Source organism: Macrobrachium nipponense, chromosome 49 (genome assembly GCF_015104395.2).
Source record: "Macrobrachium nipponense isolate FS-2020 chromosome 49, ASM1510439v2, whole genome shotgun sequence".
NCBI lineage: Eukaryota > Metazoa > Arthropoda > Malacostraca > Decapoda > Palaemonidae > Macrobrachium > Macrobrachium nipponense.
In genome coordinates, this window is record NC_087224.1 from 8,985,938 (window position 1) to 9,010,536 (window position 24,599).

At 47.4% G+C, this 24,599-nt stretch overlaps 1 protein-coding gene across 1 annotated transcript in view; it reads right to left on the reverse strand.

Moving 5' to 3' along the window:
* The window catches only part of LOC135205316 (succinate dehydrogenase cytochrome b560 subunit, mitochondrial-like), a 37,150-nt gene extending 13,338 nt beyond the window's left edge, over nt 1-23,812 (reverse strand). The window contains exons 1-2 of the mRNA XM_064235748.1: nt 23,726-23,812; nt 23,546-23,617 (exon numbers count right to left, since the gene is read on the reverse strand). Coding sequence (XP_064091818.1) covers nt 23,546-23,617; nt 23,726-23,742 — 89 coding nt within the window. The 5' untranslated portion in view covers nt 23,743-23,812. The remainder of the gene's footprint in view (nt 1-23,545; nt 23,618-23,725) is intronic.
* Nucleotides 23,813-24,599: the final 787 nt, after the last annotated feature.

The following is a 24,599-nucleotide window of genomic DNA, read 5'->3' on the forward strand; positions in this document are numbered from 1 at the left end:
GATCTTTGCGAAGGAGAGACGGCCTTCGTGAGGAAAGCACTGTGAACCGCCCTCTTCTTTAAAACTCCTGCACCAAAGAGGGAGCATACTTCAGCCGATCCATCCTGAACAGCCTTATCAATGCATGTGAGGATGCTATTTAGGGTTTCTGGGTCCAGTTGTTCCTTTTCATGAGACTTCTTGGCAAGAACCCCAAGGGACCAATCTAAGAAGTTAAAAACTTCTAAAGTGTGAAAAAGCCCTTTGAGGAGGTGGTCCGTTTCCGAAAGACCCCATGTTACTTTTGCTGAATTCAAGGCGTGTCTTCTCGATGAGTCTACTAAACTCGAGAAGTCTGACTCAGCTGAAACGGACAGAGACAATCCCATATTTTCTCCCGTTTCGTACCAAATGCCTCTCCTCCCTGTAAGTTTAGCGGGAGGCATACAAAAGACTGTCCTTCCTAACTCCTTCTTCTTCTTGAACCAGGAGTCAAGAGATTGTAGTGCCCTCCTCATAGATATAGCAGGCTTCATTTTTAGGAAAGAGGAAGACTTGTGCGTTTTCGTGCTCGAAAACAGAGAGCGTGGAGAAGGAGGAGCGGCTGGCGTTAAAGAGTCTCCATATTCTTCCAAGAGAAGGGACGAAAGAACTTTGTAATTAGAAAATCCTTCCTTCATTTCATCCTCCGAGGCATCTTCTGGGTTCATAGGCTCGGAAGGAGAAGGCTCCCTTCTTTCTTCTGTTTCTTCCCTTACTCTCTTCCTTTCTGAAGAAGCACTCCTAATTGGAGAGGGACTAAGAGTTACTCTCTCTTTGCTAAAAGATTGACGCTTGGATGACTCCTGTCGGATGTCAGGCTCTTCATGCAGGGAATGCGCCTGGCGTACGGCAGGAGTATCTCGCCTGGAAGGAGTAACGTGTTTGGAATACTCCTGGTGCTTGGCAGGCGCAACGCGCTTCGAATACTCCTGGCTTCTAGTAGGCGCATCTTGTTCCGAATACTCCTGGCGCCTGGGAGGAGTATTAAGTTCAGAATACTCCTGGCGCCTGGGAGGAGTATAAAGTTCGGAATACTCCTGGCGCCTGGGAGGAGTATTAAGTTCAGAATACTCCTGGCGCCTGGGAGGAGTATAAAGTTCGGAATACTCCTGGCAGGAGTATCGAGGTCCGAAGACTCCTGGCGCCTGGCAGGAGTATGTCGCTCCAAATACTCCTGATCCTTGGAATGCGTATGGTGTTTAGTAGGAGTATTGATCATGGTAGGCGCTTTTCGTTTAACAAGCGCTCTACTCCTAACAGGATCTTCTTCTTCAGTTAACTCTTGGCGCTTGGTTGAAGATCTTGAACGTTGTACTGAATACTCTGGCTCTTTGCGCCTACTCGGAGGAGCCAAACTCTTGACAGGAGTAACTTCCTTTCTTACTTCTCTCCTGTCTAACGCACCAGTTCCCGCCGGAGATGGTCGCCTGTGCGGACAACCTCCCCTGGAAGGCTCGTTGCGCGTGACAGGGGATCGGTATTTAGATCTTTTAATAGGAAGCCTATCATCCTTCTTACGAGTAGGCTCCTTATAAAGAACTCCTACCAACGAGGCTAATTGTTCCTGCATATTCATTAAAATTTTCCTGGTTGAGGAATCTTTCGAATCAGGAGAGGGAGATCTGGAAGGCGCTCTAGGATCTCCCTCCAGACCCAGAGTCTGATTGTTTTCTAGCCTTCTTTATTACCGAAGGCGCTCCTTCTTCAGAGAAGCGCTCGGGACTAGAATTGAGCTCATGTTCTTTTCATACTCCTCTTCAGCGGACGGGAAAGTTTCGACTCCTTCCATCCTCTTCTCGGAGAGGGCGAACTAGAAGACGAAAAGCACTCTCGAAGGACGCTTTTCCTATAGCGGTCCTTGGCAGTTTGTGATATGACAATTTGTCGAAAATTGCATTTTTCCTAACTATACAAACCTGAGGTCCTTTAAACAATAGGAAGGTAACTGCAGCAGCTGGGAACGGTCGTAAGCTTCGAACAAGGGGGAGAGAACGGTAGTTAACTGCTTGTCCGGATCGTGCGCGCGCGCGCGCGAGAGGTGAAGAATCACTTTTGCTTTAGGCCCTTGCAAAAAGTTGCAGAGTGAGGGGTGGCATGAGGTGGAACTATATGTAAAGGACCTCAGGTTTGTATAGTTAGGAAAAATGCAATTTCGACAAATTGTCATTTGTTCCGATACGTAATACAAACCCTCGGTCCTTTAACAATAGGAAGACTCACTTCTTGGTGGGAGGAATCTGAGTCTTTTTGGTGAACAGACTGGTGTTCGTCCAACCTTGGAGTGCCTCCCTGGTCGTAAGAGCAAGGGAGGGATCCAAACCTCTGTCCGATTGATCGGGAGTGTGCAACCGCAGGATCAATGGTCAGACCTCTGGGCCAAGTACTAAGAGAGAGGCAAGCGTATCTCTTCGTACCAGCAAGCAAGAACTTGTTCCTGTTTGCAAGAGACAATCATAAAATGATGGGTTTTGTCTCAATTTGGCATCCACTTCCTCCCCCTTGTTGGAGGAAGTGGTGGATATTTACTCCTATCCCTACTGAAAGGGATAGGATGGTGCTCTATTGAGTAGCTCACCTGCATCTCGTCCTTACCCAGCAGGGTGACGACCGTGTCCCTCTACCCAGAGGTGGAGAGGGAAGAGATGGAAGAGGAGCCAGTCACACTCTCATTCCTCATCCATTCTTACGGTCACACCAGGACTCGATGCTGTTCAGCCTGCGAGGGTCTGGGTTAACTACACAACGTGTTGAGCAACCACCACGGTTCCCAAGGAAAAGATCCAAGGAACTGTGGGCAATATCCCGAAGGTAGAAGGAGGTGCATGCGGTCCGGTTGGACCAGGCGACTGCCTTCATTACCTGCGCCACGGAGAAGTTCTTGCGGAAACGCGAGAGAATGATGAAGAGGCATCCACACTCATCCTGGGTGTCGAGTTTCTTCAGACAGCTCCGTCGCGCCTTCACAGGACAAAGCAGCATAGACCTTCGTATCGGAGGCGGTGAGGTCCATTAGGGAGGGTATTGTGAAGGACTCGAACCAATCGTCAGTTACCGAAAGGTTCTGAGTCTTCACTACGAAGATCGGTACGAAATCGAGCGTCACAAATCCCCATCCCTTTGTGCTTGACTTCTCAAGAGAAGTCATGCAGTTACCTAAGACGAAAAGAAGGGGATAGTCATATGACCTATCCCTCTTCTTGACTTTGGTTATGTACAGTACTCATACTGACAAGCTATTAAGACGAAGTAATGATTGCTCTGGAACAACCGAACTAAGTCCACAGCATAGTTCGTAACTGACTCGGGCGCTCTGACAGCTGCCGACTGACTGGTTCGGAATCAGTAGAGGCAAGTTGTCCAAGCATCCGGGTGGAAGTCCACGTGACCTTCGCCCTTTAAAGAGTTATGCTGAGAGACCAAACAAATAAAATATTTGTTAGTCACCGATGCCGGACGGCGCGGCGATGATTCTCTTAATGCATAAGCTCAAAAGGCGAAAGTCAATTGCCTTCAAAAGACCGAGGTTCCCTGATGGCAAGAAAATCTCATAGACGTTGAATCTCAGCTAAGGAGAAAACAACACTATGTGACGTTGAAGACGAAGGTAGGCAATGAATGCAACCTACGTCTTCCAGCTGAATCGAGAGAAGGAATCTCAAGATTCTAAACCTGTGCTTACAAATGACTGAAAACGCTAACCGCCATTTCATTGCTGTCCGGTGTGCAATGAAGCGGGGCGTTCTTCAGTAATGAAACACAGGGGAGTGCCGCCATGAAGAAGAACTGCTTCTCATGGGCTGAACGTTTGGAAGTAGAGCTGGCAGGTGTGGGAGTAGGCGATTGTCTTTCAAATTACATCTGCTAATCCGGGGTGAACAATGAACAATTGCACACCTCCGAATACAAGATATTTTGAGGACAAACTCAGATTCCGCAAAAATCATTCGCATTATCGATATACGATGCCAGTCGAAGAGACTATTACAGAATTCTGTTACCGTGCGTAAACAGAAAGATGAGAGTCGAATAGATATCTCTGTTTAAAATTCTCGCAATACCGAAGACGATGAATACTAGCGTCACAGCAGTAGATGGTCATTCATGTATGCGAGAATCCCCATTAATCAGAGACTTAAGTCCGTGATTGTTGGGCAGAGATATGGTTGGTATTCAATCAAAGCAGGTGAGAAAGACATAACCAACCGTGCATCTCAAAGCGGCAGCTGGTACTGAAATGCCTCGGGCAATTCAATACGCAGTAGCTGTCGCTGACTCGTCATCCTGAGTTGCCAAGTAATCCTTTCCACGAAGGAATGCGTTCGGCTAGAACCACCGAGCATAAAAAAGATATGCTCGAGCAATTATATTTATGCGAAACGAATTTCGGTAAAAAATATAAAAGCTTAAATGGTGTTGTTGTGACAACACCATAAGTATATAAAATTGAAACTGGAAACTCCTGGGAGGTTGCAGGCAACCCGAGTTGCAGTTCAATTAGAATACTTTTCGTCTAAGTCGCAATCCGTAGAATAACCAGGATATGCGCCTACCCCTCTGACCATTCAACTGCTTAGCAGAATCATGTCGCGAGGTTAATATACGTAGTATATTTGTAGGATTCTGAACAACGATCTCCATCCTAAATTCTTTCCTTCAAGAAAACAAAATAAGGAATTGGAGATCGACCACCTTCGGTCTCTATCAAAGAGAGTGAAGAAGTCTTCCTCGAAGGAAAGCTTCAATGGTGAACAGAATACTAAGACGATAGTTCAAGCCAAACTGGATATTTCCCGTCCGTTCTTCTCTATTCCAGGTTGGTCGCCTACTGTGAGATAGTCTTTCTTTCAGCAGCAGTCTTCTTCTCCAATGCTAGAAATTCCAGGAATTCGAGCATAGGCGAGGTTCCCGATTATCGTGTAACATATCGGGGATTCCCGTCTCGCTCACTTTGGACCGTGGTCTCGGCCTAAGTGTTTGGAGATCGTAAGAAACTCTAACACTCTGAATGCGCTAGAAATTCCGTTAGAATTCTAAGCAGTCTGCGAAACCCCACCGAATTCGTCAAACGATATCGGCTGGTGGTCCTCTCGATTCCTGTAGAAATCGAGAATGGGGCAGGATCCCTCCTCAACGACCGGGGCTTACGTCAGGTAGGACCCGAAGGTCCCCCGGTTAGCGCAGTCCCCAACGTGGAATCCTACAGAGAAATCTCTGTAGGATCCCTCCCCTTTCCCTCGTAGCCGTAAGGAGAGAGGGAATGGGGGAGGAATTGGATACTCGCTCGCTTCCCAGTGGAACTAGCAGTTGGAGAAGAGTAGGAGCAGCCATCGCCGGCCTTCTCAGTGTCTGGGAAAAACGTATCGTCAGGAGAAAACGTTTTCCCGAGGAGGGTTACGAACTCTCACTGTAGGTAAGGGTCTGCCGACCACTGTGAACGTCGCTTGGGTGGGGCTGATCGACACCTGACAGGAGAGAGCCGATACCGTCCTCCGACTCATTCCAGTCCTCGTCGAGGTCGAAACCTCTCAGGAGGACCGAAGGAGTATTTAAATACGGTGTCCGAAGACACGTAGAAACGCCGCTGTCGCAGTAGCTTGATCGACCGGCCAGAACTGAGAGAGCCTTCTTGTCCGGGAGACGAGAGGACTCTGGTTCAAGACAGAATCGGCAAAGCTCCGATCGCGGCAAACCCACCGTCGGTTTGGGTTCCCTCTCTCGGGCCCCAAAACGACTCGAGCAGAGACTGGGCTCTGCTGGTGGAGCGGCGATCCTTCCCCCAGGTCGGTTGTGCTGACGAATCAGTGCAATAACCTGGGCAAAGTGACTCTGAATCTCGGAAGTTACAGCGTCTTGAGGAGTAGGACCATCCAGTCCCTCCAACAAGAGCAGCTCCCAGGACCCTCCTCCTTCAGAAGAAGGACCGACAGCAACAGATCCCTGACGGTTGCCTCCAATCACTTGCGCGTACGTCCTGGTTGGTCCTAAGACCATACCTGGCACGTGCGGCGTCCTGACGGGATCGTGAGCGGCGCATCTCTCACGATCACTCCTATATACCTCGCTTTCTTCCTGGCGTATGCCGAGGAAGTTGAAGGTATCGGAGAGACAGAACTGACGCTACCCCCTCCCCTCCCTGACGGTCGCCTCCAATCACTTGCGCGTACGTCCTGGTTGGTCCTAAGACCATACGTGGCACGTGCGGCGTCGTGAAGGGATCGTGAGCGGCGCACCTCTCACGATCACTCCTAGCTACCTCGCTCTTCCCGGTGTAGCCCGAGGAAGTTGAAGGTAGTGGAGAGACAGACCTGACGCTCCCCCCCGCTCGCTGGCAGGACCAACGTACGTGGGGGGCTGCAGCCGATCACCAACCCGCGGTGGGGATCGATCTGCAGGCCTGGGCCGTGCCGCTCACCTGTGGCGAGCGGCTCGACTGAGCACGTCGACCCCGGTCCCGCGTGCGTCAGACGAGCTGCTGCTGGTCACCGTATCCGCCCGGTCCTGTGGGAGCGGCGGTCAGGTGACCTGCAGAGCTCACTTTCGCGTGAGCCACCGGTGAGCGTCCTCATGGCACGTCAAAACCGCTGGTACCAGCCGAGGCTGGTACCGATCGGTCGAGGGGACCTGGGGGACCTCTTCCCAGCCTCAAACCCGTGGCCGGTCAGAGACCGTCACGTCCGCCCCGAGGTACCGGCTGGTCGCTACGAGAGCGGCCGCTGGCCTGGCGAGAGTCACCTGAGCGGCTCTCGACAGTCTTCTGCTCCGTGCCTCGGGCATGACGCTGAGCGAACTCAGGCGTCTTAACTTTGGCTGCACGGTCACCCGAAGGAGACCGTACACTCGGAACTTCTCGTGGACGAGAAACCGAGCCCCCCAGGTACCTGGCTTAGCAGCAGAGCTGCCAAGACCAGGCGAGGGTGTACCAGCGGTAGCCAGCACACCCGCCTTGGTCCCCGCTCTTCTTCTCAGAAGGGGAGACGGGCCCCGTTCCCGAAGAACGGAGGACCAGCAGAAGACCCCCCCGTCACACCGGAGTGTGACGAGCCCTTCGAAGTTCCCGCGAAGGAGTCTTCTTAGGGGGAATATAACAAAACCCGGTTTACCAGCTGGTCGCTGCGAGAGCGGCCGCTGGCTGGCGAGAGTCCACCTGAGCGGTTCTCGCCAGCCTTCTGCTCCGTGCCGTGGTCTTGGCGCCGAGCGAACTCTGGCGCCGAAACTTTGGCTGCACGTCTCCCGAGGGAGAGCGTACACTCGGGATCTCCCGCGAAACGAGAGACCGAGCCGGAACCTGGCGTAGCGGCATCGCCGCTAGCACCAGGCGAGGAAGTACCAGAGCTAACCGATATCCTCTGGTCCCCGTCTATCTCTCCTTACGGAAGGGAGACGGGCCCGCTCACCGAAGGAGCAGGAGACCAGCAGAAGGACCCCCCGTCCCACCGAGGTGGGACGGGGCCCTTAGAAGTTCCCGAAGGAGACTTCTGAGGGGGGGGAGGCAGGGAAGCCTTCTTCTTCTTCGGCTTATGGGCCTTAGAAGTCGCAAGGGGAAGAGGCAGCACAGACGAAGATTGACACCTTCCTCTTCTTCGTCAGCTCACGCAGGACAGTCGTCAGGTCCTCCATCCAGGCCAGAGTCGGGCCTATTGCCGAAGCAACACACGGCCCGACTGCACCTGTCCGGAAGGACCTGGGACTGGGGAAGACACACCATGGGCAGGACCAGCATGGACAGGTGCAGGAACCAGAGCGACAGGAACAGCAACCAGCTCAGGAGCGGCAGGAACAGCGGCAGCGGTAAACACAGAAGGGACAGCCAAGCCAGTAGCGGGAACCACATCAGCGACAGGTACGGCAGGCCCAGCCATCGCCTCGTAGAATCATCGGCAGCCAGCGGAACCTGGTACTGGCGGCCAGTCCAGGGGCGAGCTGCTGGAACAGCGGAAGTCTGGGGCGGGGAGGCAACACGAAGAAACACAGGCGGCGGCGGCATACCCCTCCTCGGTACGGCGGCGACCGGCCCTAGAAGCGGCAGACGGCGTCACCGACACAGCATGGGGAGTGTAGAGCCAGAGGGGGGGAAGCAGCATAAGCGGCCGTGAAGGTTGTAGTGGAGACCACTCCAAGGTCACCGCCCCAGACCTCGCTAGACGCTGCAGCAGATCGTGGATGCTAGGCACGCCCTGCAGCCGCAGTGGCCCATACCTGTCCAAGGTCGTCTCCCACGGATGTAGCACCTGCGGTAGCACAGACAGATAGTAAGAGGGGTTCCCTAACGCACGGGGGAGAGGAGACATGCCCCACCCCGAACGAAGGAAGACCCAAAAACAAAACAAAATACGAGGAAAGCGAGCAGGGGGGCAGGAAAGAAGACGAAGAATCGGATTACCAAGGGAGTCGCGGGAGAGCTTTCCGACGACTTCCTGGCAGGACCTTCGCTTCCCCCATCCCTGCACAGCAGTGAAAAGTAATATGAAAATGAAACAGAATACTGCACTTGCGATTCACTTCATAGAACTTAAAGGGGGAAAGATCAATTCACGGGTAAGAGCGGAAACTTGATCCATAATAATATGATGCTATCAATAAATATATATGAAAATGAACAATACTGCACTTGCTATTTTCACTTTCACAGCAATAAATCGTAAGGATAATTCCCGGGTAAGAGCAGAAATTGATCCAAAATTAAATTTGATGCAATTAATAAATGAAAAATGAAAAGAAAACTGCATTGCGAATCCACTTTCATTGCATTCTATTCATACAAAATAAGAGGCTCGTGCCGAACGCAATCAAGCTCTCGGCCAACGAACGCACAGGTACAAAAATATAATGAAAAAGAGTACTTACATCTTTCAATTACACACTTTCGCCCAAAATACATGACTCGGCGCGAGTGCGCCCGCCCTCGGCACCGAGACATAATTCAAGGGTTCAATTCATGAAAAGAGCGCGGAAATCGCCGTTCTCTACGGCGATAGCTCCATGTTGATTCATTAATTAAGTAATGAAAATGAAAACAGTGTACTTACAGTTTCATTTTCAAGTCAAACAAAACCATTAGTAGGAAAACATAATATAAAACAAAGCATACGACGATGAAGCGGGCAGAGAGCGATGACGAACACGTCCTTCACACCGCGGCCGAAAGCAAAAGTGATTCTCACCTCTCGGCGCGCGCACGATCGGACAAGCAGTTAACTACCGTTCTCCCCTTGTTCGAGCTTACGACCGTCCCAGCTGCCGCTAGTTACCTTCCTATTGTTAAAGGACCGAGGGGTTTGTATTACGTATCGGAACAAATGATAGATTCTGCCGAAGGACGCCTGATCGTTGGGGATTCTCCACAACCCCCATAAGCACGGCTTTCGACTTTCCTTCTCCTCCGGGCCAGGGAGCTTGGAAGAGGTCTAGGCCTGGGAGCGTCGCAGAGACGACCAGACACCCCCTCCCTCCACTAAACTGGGGACACTAATATCACTAGCGAAACCACATTCACTTTCCTTACCTTCCAATGCTGCCATTTTTTCCTGCTTTTCTTTTTGAACGGGAAGCTCGAGTTCTGCTATTTCCAAAGCAGAAACTAGAGGGATTAGCAATTTGTGAACGGGCTGAAACAGAATGGGCATGATTATCAGAGGAAGAAGCTACAGAACTAGACAGTAAATCACGAGATGTAGACATTCTGCGGGTTTTGTAAGCCGCCTTCCTCTCTCTATCTTTCTCTAACTTCTTCAAGTAAGAAGTTAGATTCTTCCACTCTTGCGCACTCAGTTTCTCACACTCGTTACACGTATTCTCAATCGAGCATTCAACCATTCTACAACCACTGCATGTAGTGTGAGGATCTACCGAAGCTTTCGGAATCCTCACCCTTACAGCCCTCATTCACACACACTCTGAAACTAACACTAGAGTCAGACATATTCACGAATTCCAAAACCAAGTCCAAAAAAAACAGTCCACGATAGCGAATGCCAAAAAACAACGATCCAAGTACGTCACCAAATATCAGCGAGAGATGATCAAAAGCGTTGTGAAAAAAGAATTCTAGTCAGGAGGAAGTAACAACAATGTTGATACCACCGGCGACAGAGAGAATCTGATTAGAAAACGGGAATGGTTCCTAGTCCTGCCACCCAGAGCAGGGCGGTAGATCACCTGACCTACCTGTAGCGAGTGCCGCGAAATTTGAATTTCTGTCGGGGACGACGGAGTCGATAGCTATGTATATATCTGACAGGTAAGTTGAATGTATGAAACTGAATATACAGTTCCCTAATGACTTTTGTTACTTTGAGATACCAGTAGTTACCAAACCTGAAATGACAATTTGTCGAAAATTGCATTTTTTCCTAACTATACAAACCTGAGGTCCTTTAACAATAGGAAGTAGCTAGCGGCAGCTGGACGGTCGTAAGCTTCGAACAAGGGGAGAACGGTAGTTAACTGCTTGTCCGACAGTCGCGCGCCGCGCGACTGGGAGGTAAACAAATCACTTTTGCTTTTGGCCCATGCAAAATACGCAGAGTGAGGGGGTGGCATGAGGGGGAGGGACTATATGTAAAGGACCTCAGGTTTGTATAGTTAGGAAAAATGCAATTTTCGACAAATTGTCATTTGTTCCGATACGTAATACAAACCCTCGGTCCTTTAACAATAGGAAGACTCACTTCTTGGTGTGAGGAATCTGAGTCTTTTGATGAACAGACTGGTGTTCGTCCATCCCTGGAATGCCTCCTGGTCGTAAGAGCGAGGGAGGGATCCAAGCCTCTGTCCGATTGATCGGGGTGTGCACCGCAGGATCAATGGTCAGACCTCTGGGCGAGTACTAAGAGAGAGGCAAGCGTATCTCTTCGTACCAGCAAGCAAGAACTTGTTCCTGTTTGCAAGAGGCAACATAAAGTATGGGTTGTCTCAAGCTGGCATCCACTTCCTCCCCCCCTTAGTTGGAGGAAGGTGGGGAAAGTGGTGGATATACGCTCCTATCCCTAGTGAAAGGGATAGGATGGGGCTCTGTTGAGTAGCTCACCTGCATCTTGTCCTTATCAGCAGGGTGACGACCGTGTCCCTCTAACCACAGGTAGATGGGAAGAAAAAGATGGGAAGAGGAGCCAGTCACACTCTCATTCACTCTCCATTCTTAACGGTCACACCAGGACTCGATGCTGTTCAGCCTGCGAGGGTCTGGGTTCGCTACACAACGTGTTGAGCAGCCACCACGGGTCCCAAGGAAAAAGATCCAAGGACCTGTGGGCAATATCCCGAAGGTAGAAGGAAAGGGCATGTGGTCTGGTTGGACCAGACCCCTGCCTCAGTACCTGCGCCAAGGAGAAGTTCTTGCGGACAAGGCAGCATCTCCTTCGCATCGAAGGCTGGGTGAAGTCCTTCATTAGGGAGGGGATTGTGAACGACTCGAACCAATCGTCAGGGACCGAAGGGTTTCTGAGTCTTCGCTACGAAGTTCGGTACAAAATCGAGCGTCACGGATCCCCATCCCCTGGATGCTTGACTTCGCAGGAGAAGTCATGCAGTTCCTCAGAGGAAAAGAAGGAAATAGTCGCATGACCTATCCCTCTCTCTACTTCGGTGATGTCCAGTACCCATACTGGGTCTGTCCGTTAGCAACGAAGTCTCTCGCATCCTCCTATCCCCATGCAGCGAAGTCTCGGTAGTGGATAGGACACCGACACTCCATGGGTGGGTGTCAATGGTATGGGTACTGTGACAAGCTATTAAAACGAAAGTAATGGTTGCTTTGGTAACAACCGAACTAAGTCAACAGCGTAGTTCGTACTGACTCGGGCGCTCTGACAGCTGCCGACTGACTGCGTTCGGTAGGAGGCAAGTTGTCAAAGCATCCGAGTAAGTCACGGTGTTCCGTCCCTTTAAAGGGTTATGCCGAGGAGGACCAAAAACAAATAATGTATTTGTTTGTCACCAATGCCGGACAGCGAGGTGATGATTCTCTTAAGGCATGTGCCCAACAGGCGAAAGTCAATTGCCTTCTAGAGACGAGGTCCCCTGAAGGTAAAACATCTCATGGTTGTTGAATCTCAGCTAAGGAGAAACAACCACTATGTACCGTTGAAGACGAAGGTAGATATTGAATGCAACCTACGTCTTCACATATGAATCGAGAGAAAGGATCTCAAGATTCATAACCTGTGCTTACAAATGACTGAAAAACGCTAACCGCTATTTCATTGCTGTCCGGTGAGAAGTCGTAGTTGCAATGAAAGCGGGGGCGTTCTTCAGTAATGAAAACACAGGGGAAAGCCGCCTGAAGAACTGCTTCTCATGGGCTGAACATTTGGAAGTAGAGCTGTCAGGTCGGAGAGTAGGCGATGTCTTCTGACACATCTTGTAATTCGGGTTGAACAATGAACAATTGTACACCTACGAATACGAGATATTTTGAAGACAAACTCAGATGTCTGCAAAATCATTCGCATTATCGCAGTGCGATGCAGCGGGAGAGACTTGTACAGACTTCTGTTACCGTGCGGTAAACAGAAAGATGAAAGAGTCCAAGAGATATCTCTGTTGAAAATTCTCGCAATGTCGAAGGCGATGGAATCTAGCGTCACAGCAGTAGATGGTCCTTCATTATTGCGAGAATCCCCGTTAATCAGAGACCTAAGTCCATGATTGTTGGGCAGAGATACGGTTCGGTAGTCAATCAAAGCAGGGGAGAGAGAGACATACATGACCGTGAACTCGCGGAGGCCAGCTGATACTGAGCTGCTATCAGGCAGTTCATACGCAGTAGTTGAGCCTGAGCTCTCGCTGACTCGTCATCCTGAGTTGCCAGGTAATCCATTATTCCACGAAGGAATGCGTTCGGCTAGAACTACCGAGCATAAAAGATATGCTCGGGCAATTATATTTAGGCGAAACGAATTTCGGTAAAATATAAAAGTTGAAATGGTGTTGTCGTGACAAAACCATAAAGTATATAAAATTGAAACATGAAACTCCTGGGAGGTTGCAGGCAACCCCGAGTTGCAGTTCAATTAGAATACTTCTCTTATAAGTCGCAATCCGTAGATTAACTAGGATATGCGCCTACCCCTCGGACAATTCACTGCTTAGTAGAATCATGTCGCGAGGTTAATATACGTAGTATATTTGTAGGATTCTGAACAACGATCTCCATCCTAATTCTTTCCTTCAAGAAAACAAAATAAGGATTGGAGATCGACCACCTTCGTTCTCTATCAAAGAGAGTGAAGGAGAAGTCTTCCTCGAAGGAAAGCTTCAATGGTGAACAGAATACTAAGACGATAGTTCAAGCCAAACTGGATATTCCCGTCCTATCTCCTCTATTCCAGGTTGGTCGCCTACTGTGAGATAGTTTCTTTCAGCAGCAGTCTTCTTCCAATGCTAGAAATTCCAGGAATTCGAGCATAGGCGAGGTTCCCGATTATCGTGTAACATATCGGGGATTCTCGTCTCGCTCACTTTGGACCGTGGTCTCGCGTAAGTGTTTGAAGATCGTAAAAAACTTGAACACTCTGAATGCGCTAGAATTCCGTAAGAATTCTAAGCAGTCTGCGAAACCCCCACCGAATTCGTCAAACGATATCGGCTGGTGGTCCTCTCGATTCCCGTAGAAATCGAGAATGGGGCAGGATTCCTCCTCAACGACCGGGGCTTACGTCAGGTAGGACCCGAAGGTCCCCCCGGTAGCGCAGTCCCGAACGTGGGATCCTACAAAGAAATCTCTGTAGGATCCCTCCCCTTTCCCTCGTAGCCGTAAGGAGAGAGGGAATGGGGGAGGAATTGGATACTCGCTCGCCTTCCCAGTGGAACTAGCAGTTGGAGAAGAGTAGGAGCAGCCATCGCCGCAACTCAGAGTCTGGGAAAACGTATCGTCAGGAGAAAACGTTTCCCGCCCGCGGGTTACGAACTCTCACTGTAGGTAAGGGTCTGCCGCCACTGTGAACGTCGTCTGGGTGGGGCTGATCGACACCTGACAGGAGAGAGCCGATACCGTCCTCCGACTCATTCCAGTCCTCGTCGAGGTCGAAACCTCTCAGGAGGACCGAAGGAGTATTTAAATACGGTGTCCGAAGACACGTAGAAACGCCGCTGTCGCAGTAGAGGAGGTGGAAGTAGCTTGATCGACCGGCCAGAACTGAGAGAGCCTTCTTGTCCGGAGACGAGAGACACTGGTTCGAGACAGAATCGGCAAGCTCCGATCGCGGCAGACCCACCGTCGGTTTGGGTTCCCTCTCGGGCCCCAAAAACGACTCGAGCAGAGACGTGGGCTTCTGCGGGTGGGAGCGGCAATCCTTCCGCAGGGTCATTATGCTGACGAATCAGCTTAATGACTTCTGCAAATTCCTCTGTATCTCGGGGAGTAACCGCGTCTTGCGGAGTAGGACCGTCCAGTCCCTCAACAAGAACAGATCCCGAGATACTCCTCCTTCAGAAGGAGGAACAGCGGCAGACCCCTGACTGTCGCCTCCAGCTAATTGCGCGTATATTGTCCTGGTCGGTCCTAGAACCGTGCCTGGTCCATACGGCGTCATAGCGGGATCGCGAGCGGCGGGCGCACCTCTCGCGATCACTCATGAGGTACCTCGCTCCTCCCGGTGTAGCCCGAGGAGGTTGAAGGTACAGGAGAGGCAGACCTGACGCTCCCCCCCTAGCTCGCTGGCAGGACCAGCGTGCTTGGAGGGCTGCTGCTGATCGTCAACCCGCCCGGTGGCGATCGAGCAGCAGGCCTAGCCTTGCCGCTCGCCTGGGGCGAGAGGCTCGGCTGGAGAACGTCGACGCTGATCTCTAGCGTCAGCGAGCTGTTGCTGGTTTACCGTCTCCGCCCTGGTCCCGATGGGAGCGGCGTCAGGTGACCTGCTAGGCTCGCTGTCGCGGTGAGACCGGCGAGCGTCCTCTCGGCGCGTCGAGCCGCTGGTACCAGCCGTGGCTGGTACCGACGGCCGCGGGGACCCCTTCCTCGCCTCAACCCGTGGCTGGTCAGCGACCGTCACGTCAACCCGAGCAGCCAGCTGGTCGCTGCGAGAGCGTCCACTGGCCTGGCGAGAGTTGTCTGCACGACACTCGCCAGTCTTCTGCTCCGCGCTTCGGTCTTGGCGGCGAGCGAGCTCGGGTGTCAAGACTTTGGCACAGGAACCAGGAGCGACAGGAACAGCAACCAGCTCAGGAGCGGCAGGAACAGCGGCGCAGCGGTAGACCCAGAAGGGACAGCCAAGCCAACAGCGGGAATCACATCAGCGGCAGGTACGGCAGGCCCAGCGATCGCTCGTAGAATCATCGGCAGCCAGCGGAACCTGGGTCCTGGCGGCCGGTCCAGGGGCGAGCTGCTGGAACAGCGGAAGTCTGGGGCAGGCAACACGAAGAAAACAGGCGGCGGCGGCAACCCCACCTCGGTACGGCTGCGGCCCTAGTAGCGGCAGACGGCGTCATCGACACAGCATGGGGAGTGTACGACGCAGGAGGGGGGGGAGCAGCATAAGCGGCCGTGGTAGTAGTGGAGACCGCCCCAGACCTCGCTAGACGCTGCAGCAGCCCGTGGATGCTAGGCACGCCCTGCCTCCGCGGTGGTCCATACCTGTCCAAGGTCGTCTCCCCCACGGATGTAGCACCTGCGGTAACATAGATAGATTAGTAAGAGGGGTTCCCTCACGCACGGGGGGAAGACATGCCCCACCCCGAACGCAAGGAAGACCCCAAATACAAAATACAACGAAGAAGCTGAGCGGGGGGCAGGAAGGAAGACGAAGAATCGGATACCAAGGGAGTCGCGGGAGAGCTTTCCGACGACTTCCTGGCAGATCTTCGCTTCCCCCACCCCCGCACAGCAGTGAAAAAGTAATAGAAAATGGAAAAACAAAAGAATACCGCCCTGCGATTCACTTCCATCGAACTTAAAGGGGAAAAGATCAATTTCCCGGGTAACGGAAAACTTGACCAATAAATGATGCTATCTTAAAAAATATAAGAATAAAATGAAACAGAATAATGCACTTGGCGATTTCATTTTACATAAAAAAATCGTAAAGATCAATTCCCGGGTAAGAACGAAAATTGATCCAAATTAAATTTCATGCAAATAAATAAATGAAAATGAAAAGAATATTGCAATTGCGAATCCACTTTCATTGCATTCTATTATACAAAATTAAAAGGCTCGTGCCGAGCGCAATCACACTCTCGGTAACGAACGCACAGGGCAAAAATATAATGAAAAGAGTATTTACATTTTTCAATTACACACTTTCGCCCAAAATACATGACTCGGCGCGAGCGCGCCGCCCTCGGCACCGAGACATAATTCAAGGGTTCAATTCATGAAAAGAGAGGAAATCGCCGCATCTACAGCGATAACTCCATGTTGGTTCATAATTAAGTAATGCAAAATGAAACAGTGTACTTACAGTTTCATTTTCAAGTCAAACAAAACCATTAGTAGAAAACACAATATAAACAAAGCATACGACGATGAAGCGGGCAGAGAGCGATGACGAAAACACGTCTTCACACCCGCGGCCGAAAGCAAAAGTGATTTGTTTACCTCCCAGCCGCGCGACTGTCGGACAAGCAGTTAACTACCGTTCTCCCCGTTGTTCGAAGCTTACGACCGTTCCAGCTGCCGCTAGCTACTTCCTATTGTTAAAGGACCGATGGTTTGTATCACGTATCGGAACAAATAAGCATGTGAGGTCTTCGTAAAATATGTTTTCAAGGCAGTTTTGAAATCCAATATGACGGCAACCACGTGAGGTACCGTTCGTAAGCACAGCCAAGCCACTATCTTCCCCAGCCTTCCCAGCACTCATTTGAACAATGTTAGGGTATATGTGTAACATTTACTGATCTTTCTCAAGATTGCAGTTGTAATCTGCACAATAAAACAACATTTTGTTGCCTATATTAGTGAAAGTATGACACTTCTTATTCCCGGGGTCATGGTTTGTACTGAAATGAAGTTTTTATTGTAAAACTAATATTGTAATACCTACCTAACACCTGAACTAGCCCTGGTCACTTACCAGCCCGAACATCATTTATTAAAAATTTACCAAATCTTTGGTTAAAATAAACGATCAGTGTTGCCAATCTCCTGGCAAACACCCTCGTTACCTAGTTACCAGCCCACCGCTAGTAGCCCTGCCTCACGGGCCGGTCACACCTGCCCTCTCACGTCAATCATAACTCAATAACTGTATGAGAGGGGAGGAGGGTGGGAATCATTCAGGTGTTCAGGTAGGTATTACAATATTAGTTTTACAATAAAAACTTCATATTGCAATACACCCCCATGAACACCGAACTAGCCCGATTAACAACATTAATTTGGAGGTGGGGAATCAAATCTGCCCGGCCCTCCACTGTACTAGTTGTCAGTCAATATAATTGAGTACGCGAGTCAGTCTCAAGTTCATTGTCACTCGTCCAAGCTAATCTCCCATGTGTGGCCTTCTAGGCCTGCCATATGTGGAGAAAAAACTCCCTGCACCTCTACCCTAAGGTCAAAACTCATTGAGTGCGGAAGGGATACAAACCTGTTTCCTCTCAGCTGGCTATGTGCCTCACCTGAGTAGAGGAAAAACTGAAGACCTCCCATGTGGCGGCCTCTCGGCCTCTCATGTATGGAGGGAATCTGAAGACCTCCCATGTGGCTCTCGGCCTCTCAGTATGGAGGGAATCTGAAGACCTCCCATGTGGGCTCTCGGCCTCTCATGTATGGAGGGGAAATGAAGACCTCCCATGTGGCCTTAGGCCTCTCATGTACGGAGGAGACAACGGTGTCGTCGATCGTAGTGATGTCCTCTCTTGTAGTGTTGTACCTGCCTGTCTGTACTCTGCCTGGTTGGCACTTGGAAGAATACCCTCAGATAGACCCAGACATGTTCTTTCCTATCTTTCCTAATACTTAAAATCCTCTTGTGATATATCATATCATGAATACCTTATACATATTCCGAATATTCGCTCCCTACTCTAATACTAACTCAGACAGCAAGATTGTTGGGTTTAAAAATAGAATTTAGGCCAAAGGCCGATATTGGGACTATGAGGTCAGTCAGCGCTGAGGGAAATTGAGAAGTTTGAAAAGTTGAAAAGGGGTGAAAGGAAGAAAAACCTCTGTTGCCACAATGAGTCCAGTGTTAGGGAGAGCGTGGAAAATAGGATGAGAGAATATGGAGAGAAAATGAAATAAGAAAAGTGAGAGAGAGAGAGAGAGAGAGAGAGAGAGAGAAGAGAGAGAGAAACACAATCGTCTAGGAGGGATAAAGGGAGAATATCAAAATCAGGAAAAAGAGAGAGAGATAAAATCAGGGGGAAAAAGACGAGAGAGAGAGAGAGAGAGAGAGAGAGAGAGAGAGAGAGAGAGAGAGAGAGAGAGAGAGAGAGAGAGAAATTACGAAATCGTCTAATATCTCCACCTCCGCAAATTGCAGCAAGTTAAAAAGGGTATTATCTTAACAATAATACTCGTATAACTCGTACAGCTATGAACAACCGAACGAGAACTGTTTGCTAATGCGATCGACTCTATAACAACATCACTTTATTGTATTGATCAGCGTGTGACAGTAATCGAATCCGATAGCAACATCCGTTATTGTATTCATCCGCGTGGGACGGTAATTACTGTATTCATGTTATAAATGCAGCTGAAGCTAATAAGGCAAAATTACGTTCATCAGCAACCTGGACAGAAGTCCCGAGCTTATGTATGAATTCCAACGCAGCCGTGGTAAAAGAAACTAATAGCATGAAAGACTCATTACTGTTTGTTTTCACACAGACAAAGGATTAATAACGTATATAAAGTGTAAGGTTCGTAATACCTATGAAAACGAGTGAAAAACGAACGGAATCCTAAATTTAACGCCATCTAACCCGAGGGAAAAAACTAGCTTCCAATGAGAGTTATCCAGTCAAATTTTTGGTTCTTAAATTACATCGTTGAGAGAACCAGTATGAACTTCCCGTTCCAAATAAGTTAACGTATCCAGATATTCATTAATATGCTAACTAAGGACAAAACATTAGCCGAGACCAAGTGATATGGTTGAATCTGAAGCCAAGGAGAGAGAAAAAAAAAAGATAGCCGGCATCCTTGTCTGTCTAAACCACACCTTCTTACAATAGTGCTGTTTGACGACAAGCTAGTGTAATTATAATTTAATTTTAAAGTAATAAAATAATATTTAAAGGTAATTAAATTAACTTTATTAGGCCTAATATTAATTTCAGTTGTCATTGTAATTTGATAATACGACTGGTAATAATTGTACTGTAATTGACATAAGCTCAATGTAAAATACTGACGGCAATAGTCTGTTAAACGTATGAAGAACGTCATACATACAAATTTCTTATATCTGACATCTGATTATATGCCCCAAGATAGATACCTCATTGACTATATTAAATGTCAACATAGTTGAAGACACGTCTCCTTTAAGACTTTTGTACAAACTTGGCATAAGTGAGTGTGTTGTTACGTTAGTCATTTTAGTCAATCAGGAGAGAATGAGATGGATACGGCGACGCAAAACCCGTATTCGTCATCCGCTGATTCCAGCGTGGATGAACTGCCGAGTTTAGTGTTTATACTACGCCAATATGATGATACACATACAATTATAATGCTTTAGTCGGACAGAATCCGATCTCATTCTGTTCGATTACATTCATATTAATATCCCTCCAGATCGGATTTCTCGTTTCGTTTTCAATTACACCTGTATTGAATTATCCGAAGTCAGAATGCCTTAAGCCTACAGCGTTAGCCATATAAAAATAACTACGGATATGTTGTACAGCGAATACTTTAGGTTAGGCTAGGCTACTGAATATGCATACTATATATCATCGTGAACACTAGGCTAACCGTAGTTAATTTTATTCGATTTCTCTTCATACTGAATATCGTAAGTCAATATGCATTGAACGGAGAATTAGTTTGATATTAATTATCGATCGTATACGTAGAGGAAAGTAACCTTAAATACGAAGGAGCATATCTGAAAGACCAACCCTGGCCTAAAAGCTTCTGATGCAAGGAACTCTAAGCAGGGAAAAAGCCTAAAGATGCTCTAAGGACACTGCCCTGCCTCTAAAAACTACTACTTTTAATAGAAAAACCGACCCGAAGAAGCCTGCACTTCTCTTCCTAAACTAAACACATATGTAGCCTATTATCCCTACCTCGTCTTATATCTGACCTAAGTTTTTATCATCCTGAGAATTACACATCGAGGGAAGGGAATCTGCTGCAACACTGCCTGCTCCGCGCCAGGGGGGACGGCGGATCCTGCCCGTGGGCTTGCGGATCCCCATAACCCCCAGCACCGGGTTAGGGCTGATTCTGGAACAGGCAGGGGAGCTGGAAAAGAACAACGATTTAGTAATTCAGTATCCCTATTGCTCGATCTATCCTCACATAATCTTGACCTAAAATCGCTAACCAGAGATGTCATCGAGGGAAGGGGAATCTGCTGCCAACACTGCCTGCTCCGCGCCAGGGGGACGGCGGATCCTGCCCGTGGGCTTGCGGATCCCCATAACCCCCAGCACCGGTTAGGGCTTGATTCTGGAACAGGCAGGGGAGCTGGAACAGAACGATTAGTAATTTCAGTATCCCTATTGCTCGATCTATCCTCACATAATCTTGACAATTAAAATCGGTAACAGAGATTCATACTCGTGTCATGCGTACTCTCAAGTTCTCTTAAAGAGCACTGTCTCTAAGTCTTTATCTTGATCTACGTTAGTCTCTTCCTGCCTACAGTTACTTCTTAAATACGAGACCTTTCCTATGTTTGAGATACCCTAACATCTGGTCCAAAGACCCACTCCTGACATTCCAAACATCTGGTCTTTACATTATATTGAACAGCCTACAATTTACGCATAAGGAATGACTATCGTGTCATAGGGTACTCATCCTTTTCTGCATTGTTGGCAAAGACGATAGCGTTTGTTTGAACTCCCGCCTCTGTCGTTTTCTGTGATGTGGCCGAGGATGCAGTAGTCGTTGTCGTAGCCTGTGTTGTTTCTTCCTTTGCAGAATCAATGTCTAATGACAAGGTATTAAGAGCAATCCAACCGTAATCCAAAGGGATGCGTAATTCGTCACCAAATTCAATCAAATCAAAGGTGCAAATGAAGGCGGGCAAGACCAAAAAGGAGTTCGCTGTGGATACATCTGTACTCCACCGCGAACGATAAGTGATTGACGTGAGAGGGCAGGTGTGACCGGCCCGTGAGGCAGGGCTACTAGCGGTGGGCTGGTAACTAGGTACGAGGGTGTTTGCCAGGAGATTGGCAACACTGATCGTTTATTTTAACCAAAGATTTGGTAAATTTTTAATAAATGATGGTTCGGGCTGGTAAGTGACCAGGGCTAGTTCAGGTGTTCAGGGGAGGGGTGTATTGCAATATTCATTTTTACCTTGTAATTGGCAGTTTTATCCTTACTACCATCACAACTGAAACTCCACAGTGCTTATTTGATTGTAGTAATTATACATGCTTTGGTGTTAATTCACTCCAAATTGCACTTGAACTACGTTGCGGTTCCTGGTTCCTAAGAGCTCACTCCACAAACACAGTAGCAGGCAGCACACGAGTACACGGTTATGAGGTGCAATGATTTATTCCCTTAATTGTTTACTTTACAATTATTTTGTTTAACTTTATTTTGTTACTTAAAATTTTTTATTTAATTCATGTCTATTATCCTTTTTTTTGCAACCAAATTAACCCGGAAAACTTACAGATATTTTTTAAGTGGATATGAGCAGACGACGGCAAAATGACTCATCGTCGCCAATCTAGTGGAGCTTCACACATACGTTGATGCATTTACAAACTGTTTCCATGAATTCTAGTTGTCATAGTAATGCAGTAATGATAAAATTTGCTCTAATATGTATATATACTACAAATAGATACGCAAATTTCACTCATTTCCCAGGTTTGTGTAAGTCTTATACCCAGTTTGGAGGGTAAACACATACCAGTTGGCAACATTGATAAACAATTGAAGAGCGCGAATAACGCTGTAGGTACTGTTCACAAGCAAAATTGTTGATGTTTGAGTCAGGAATCTAGTTACTTTTTCAACATCGAATATTTTCAAATTAATAATCATGAATATATATGTAAAAAAATTTATGCAATTCATGACCTTATACAGCTGTTTAACTATTTATTTAAATAATTATCTAGTGCACGCTTCTTCTTCTACCAGGTAGTTCCCTTGGAAAAGTCGTGGTCGGAAGTCATTGTTTACAATTTTTATGAAGAAAGTGCCCCAGCGTCTATGGGTACAAGTGGTGTGCGGATTTAGCACATGGAATGGGAAGTTTAATGACAGAATATTTGGAGTCTTATGGTAAAAAACTACATGGTACAGGGGTGGACCATGTATGATCAATGTGTACAACCCCATAAAAAGTACATTATAACGCGTCCTGACATCGGAGATGGGCATCAGACACGACTTGTTAGTGAGAAACGGAGCTAAAGACCTCTACTCTGGTGTCAGGACGCATTATAATGTACTTTTCTTGGGGTTGTACACATTGATTGTACATGGTCCACCCCTGTACCATGCGGTTTCTTACCCTAAGTAAAAACTTTAAAAGGGTCATGGAGGTAGTGTTCACTACATACTAGATCCAGACTTTTCATTGCCCTCTGTTTAATCTTAAAATAAAGCCTTAATTTCTATCTGTGGAGAAAATACTTACTTCGAAAGGAGAATAGAGGTCTCAAGCTCCTTCTCTCACCACCAACAACTTGTGACTGATGACCATCTCCGGTGTTAGGGCGTGTTAAAGTACATTTTCGGAGGGTGGCTTCAAATGAGGTGGAAACTGAATCCGCTGGTCAAGTCGGTTGTTCCCCGTAAATTGGCATTTTCAAACACGCACAACACCACCCTTGTTAGATAATGGGATTTTCAACCACTTTGGAGTCTACATATGCAAGTATGCTTTTCCATGAGTAAAGCAGGACATTTTTAGAAGACTTTGGAGCAAGGAAAAAAAAATAAATAATTGCAACTTGAAGCTCCAGGGACCCTTAATATTGTGAACGCCTAAATTATGAATATACTAACAATTGACGAAGACAGCCCTGCCCACTTTGGTACAGGCCTTTCATGCACGCGAGCCTAGTTTAGCCTGAGCTAACCTACTTTACAAAGTATTTCATTATTTCCCAGATTAAATCAGATACTTTGTCATGATTTGGGCCTAAAAATTAAATCACTTTTCCTGTTACGCCATAAGAGTCCTATGGTGCCTTACGTACGATAATAAGGATAGATTTTCATAGCTGGGTCTGCCTAGGCTACTTCCACACCGATGAACCGGTTATGGAAATAAAAGAATCCTCGTTAGAATAAGATTACCAGAGACAAAATACCATTCCTTCCTTCCCCAAAATTAAAACAGCGCCACCAGGCCTAAAAATGACGTCATTTGGCCCAGGCCTAAAATAAAACAGGAATGTTATTAATGGTTCTTCTTATTCTTACCATTGTGTAGCAAAAGGCCCCTGCAGAGATATAGGCTTCGTGTGCGCAAACGAGCACCCTCTGCTCGCAATTCTGGAAAGAAAATAATACTATAAGTCTCACCCTACTCTCGGGGTCCATACTGAATCAATAAGGGGTGAATAAATCGTAAAAAATCAGGCGGAGAGAGAGATAATTTACCTGAGGACGAGGGCCATTTCTCCTAATTGCGTCACGGGGAGGTCGACGCTCGGCTTCTTCTTCTCGCGAAAACTGACATGAATTCGAGGTGATTTTTTCATGATTTTCCTTATTATATTTCGCGTTATGTAATTTATATGCGTTTTTTGGGGGAGTTATTTATAATATATATCAATTAGATTTAATAAATTAAACGTCAGGGAGTGATTTTTTTATGAAAAAAACTAAAACTAAATCTGCGGTGTTTTTTTCGTTGCGCTATATCATTCCTACGCACTGTTTTGGGAGGAATTTATAATATATGTCAATTATATTTAAGAAATTCATTATCGGGAAGTGACTTAATATATATTATATATATATATATATATATATATATATATATATATATATAAACTAAAACTTAAATACTGAGGTGCTTTTTCATACTTTCCTTAATTATAGTTCGCACTATAGCCTATCATTCCTACATGCTATTTAGGGACGAGGATATTTATATCAGTTATATTTGAGATTTTCAAGATAAGAATCTAACTTTTTAAAAAATATGTAATACTAAAATACTGTTGAATGCAGATGTCGGCTCCGATAACGCGAAATCAAGAGCCTACCTCAACATTCCGCTGCAGCGAAAGGTCATAATTATCTTTCAATATGTGATTTTTCCAAGATGTTTTGTATATTGAGAAAGTTTCTGCTTTGTATCAGTATAGACATTAACACACCTTAACAAGTTAGCTATCTAAGCTTGGCAAGGGCCAGTACTAAACTTAGTTTGGAGTTCTCAATATAAAACTTAAGATTATTGTTGGTGGCCGTTTTCTGTTGATCAGCTGATTTAGTAGGACCTTGATTAAGCTATTTCTTAAACTAT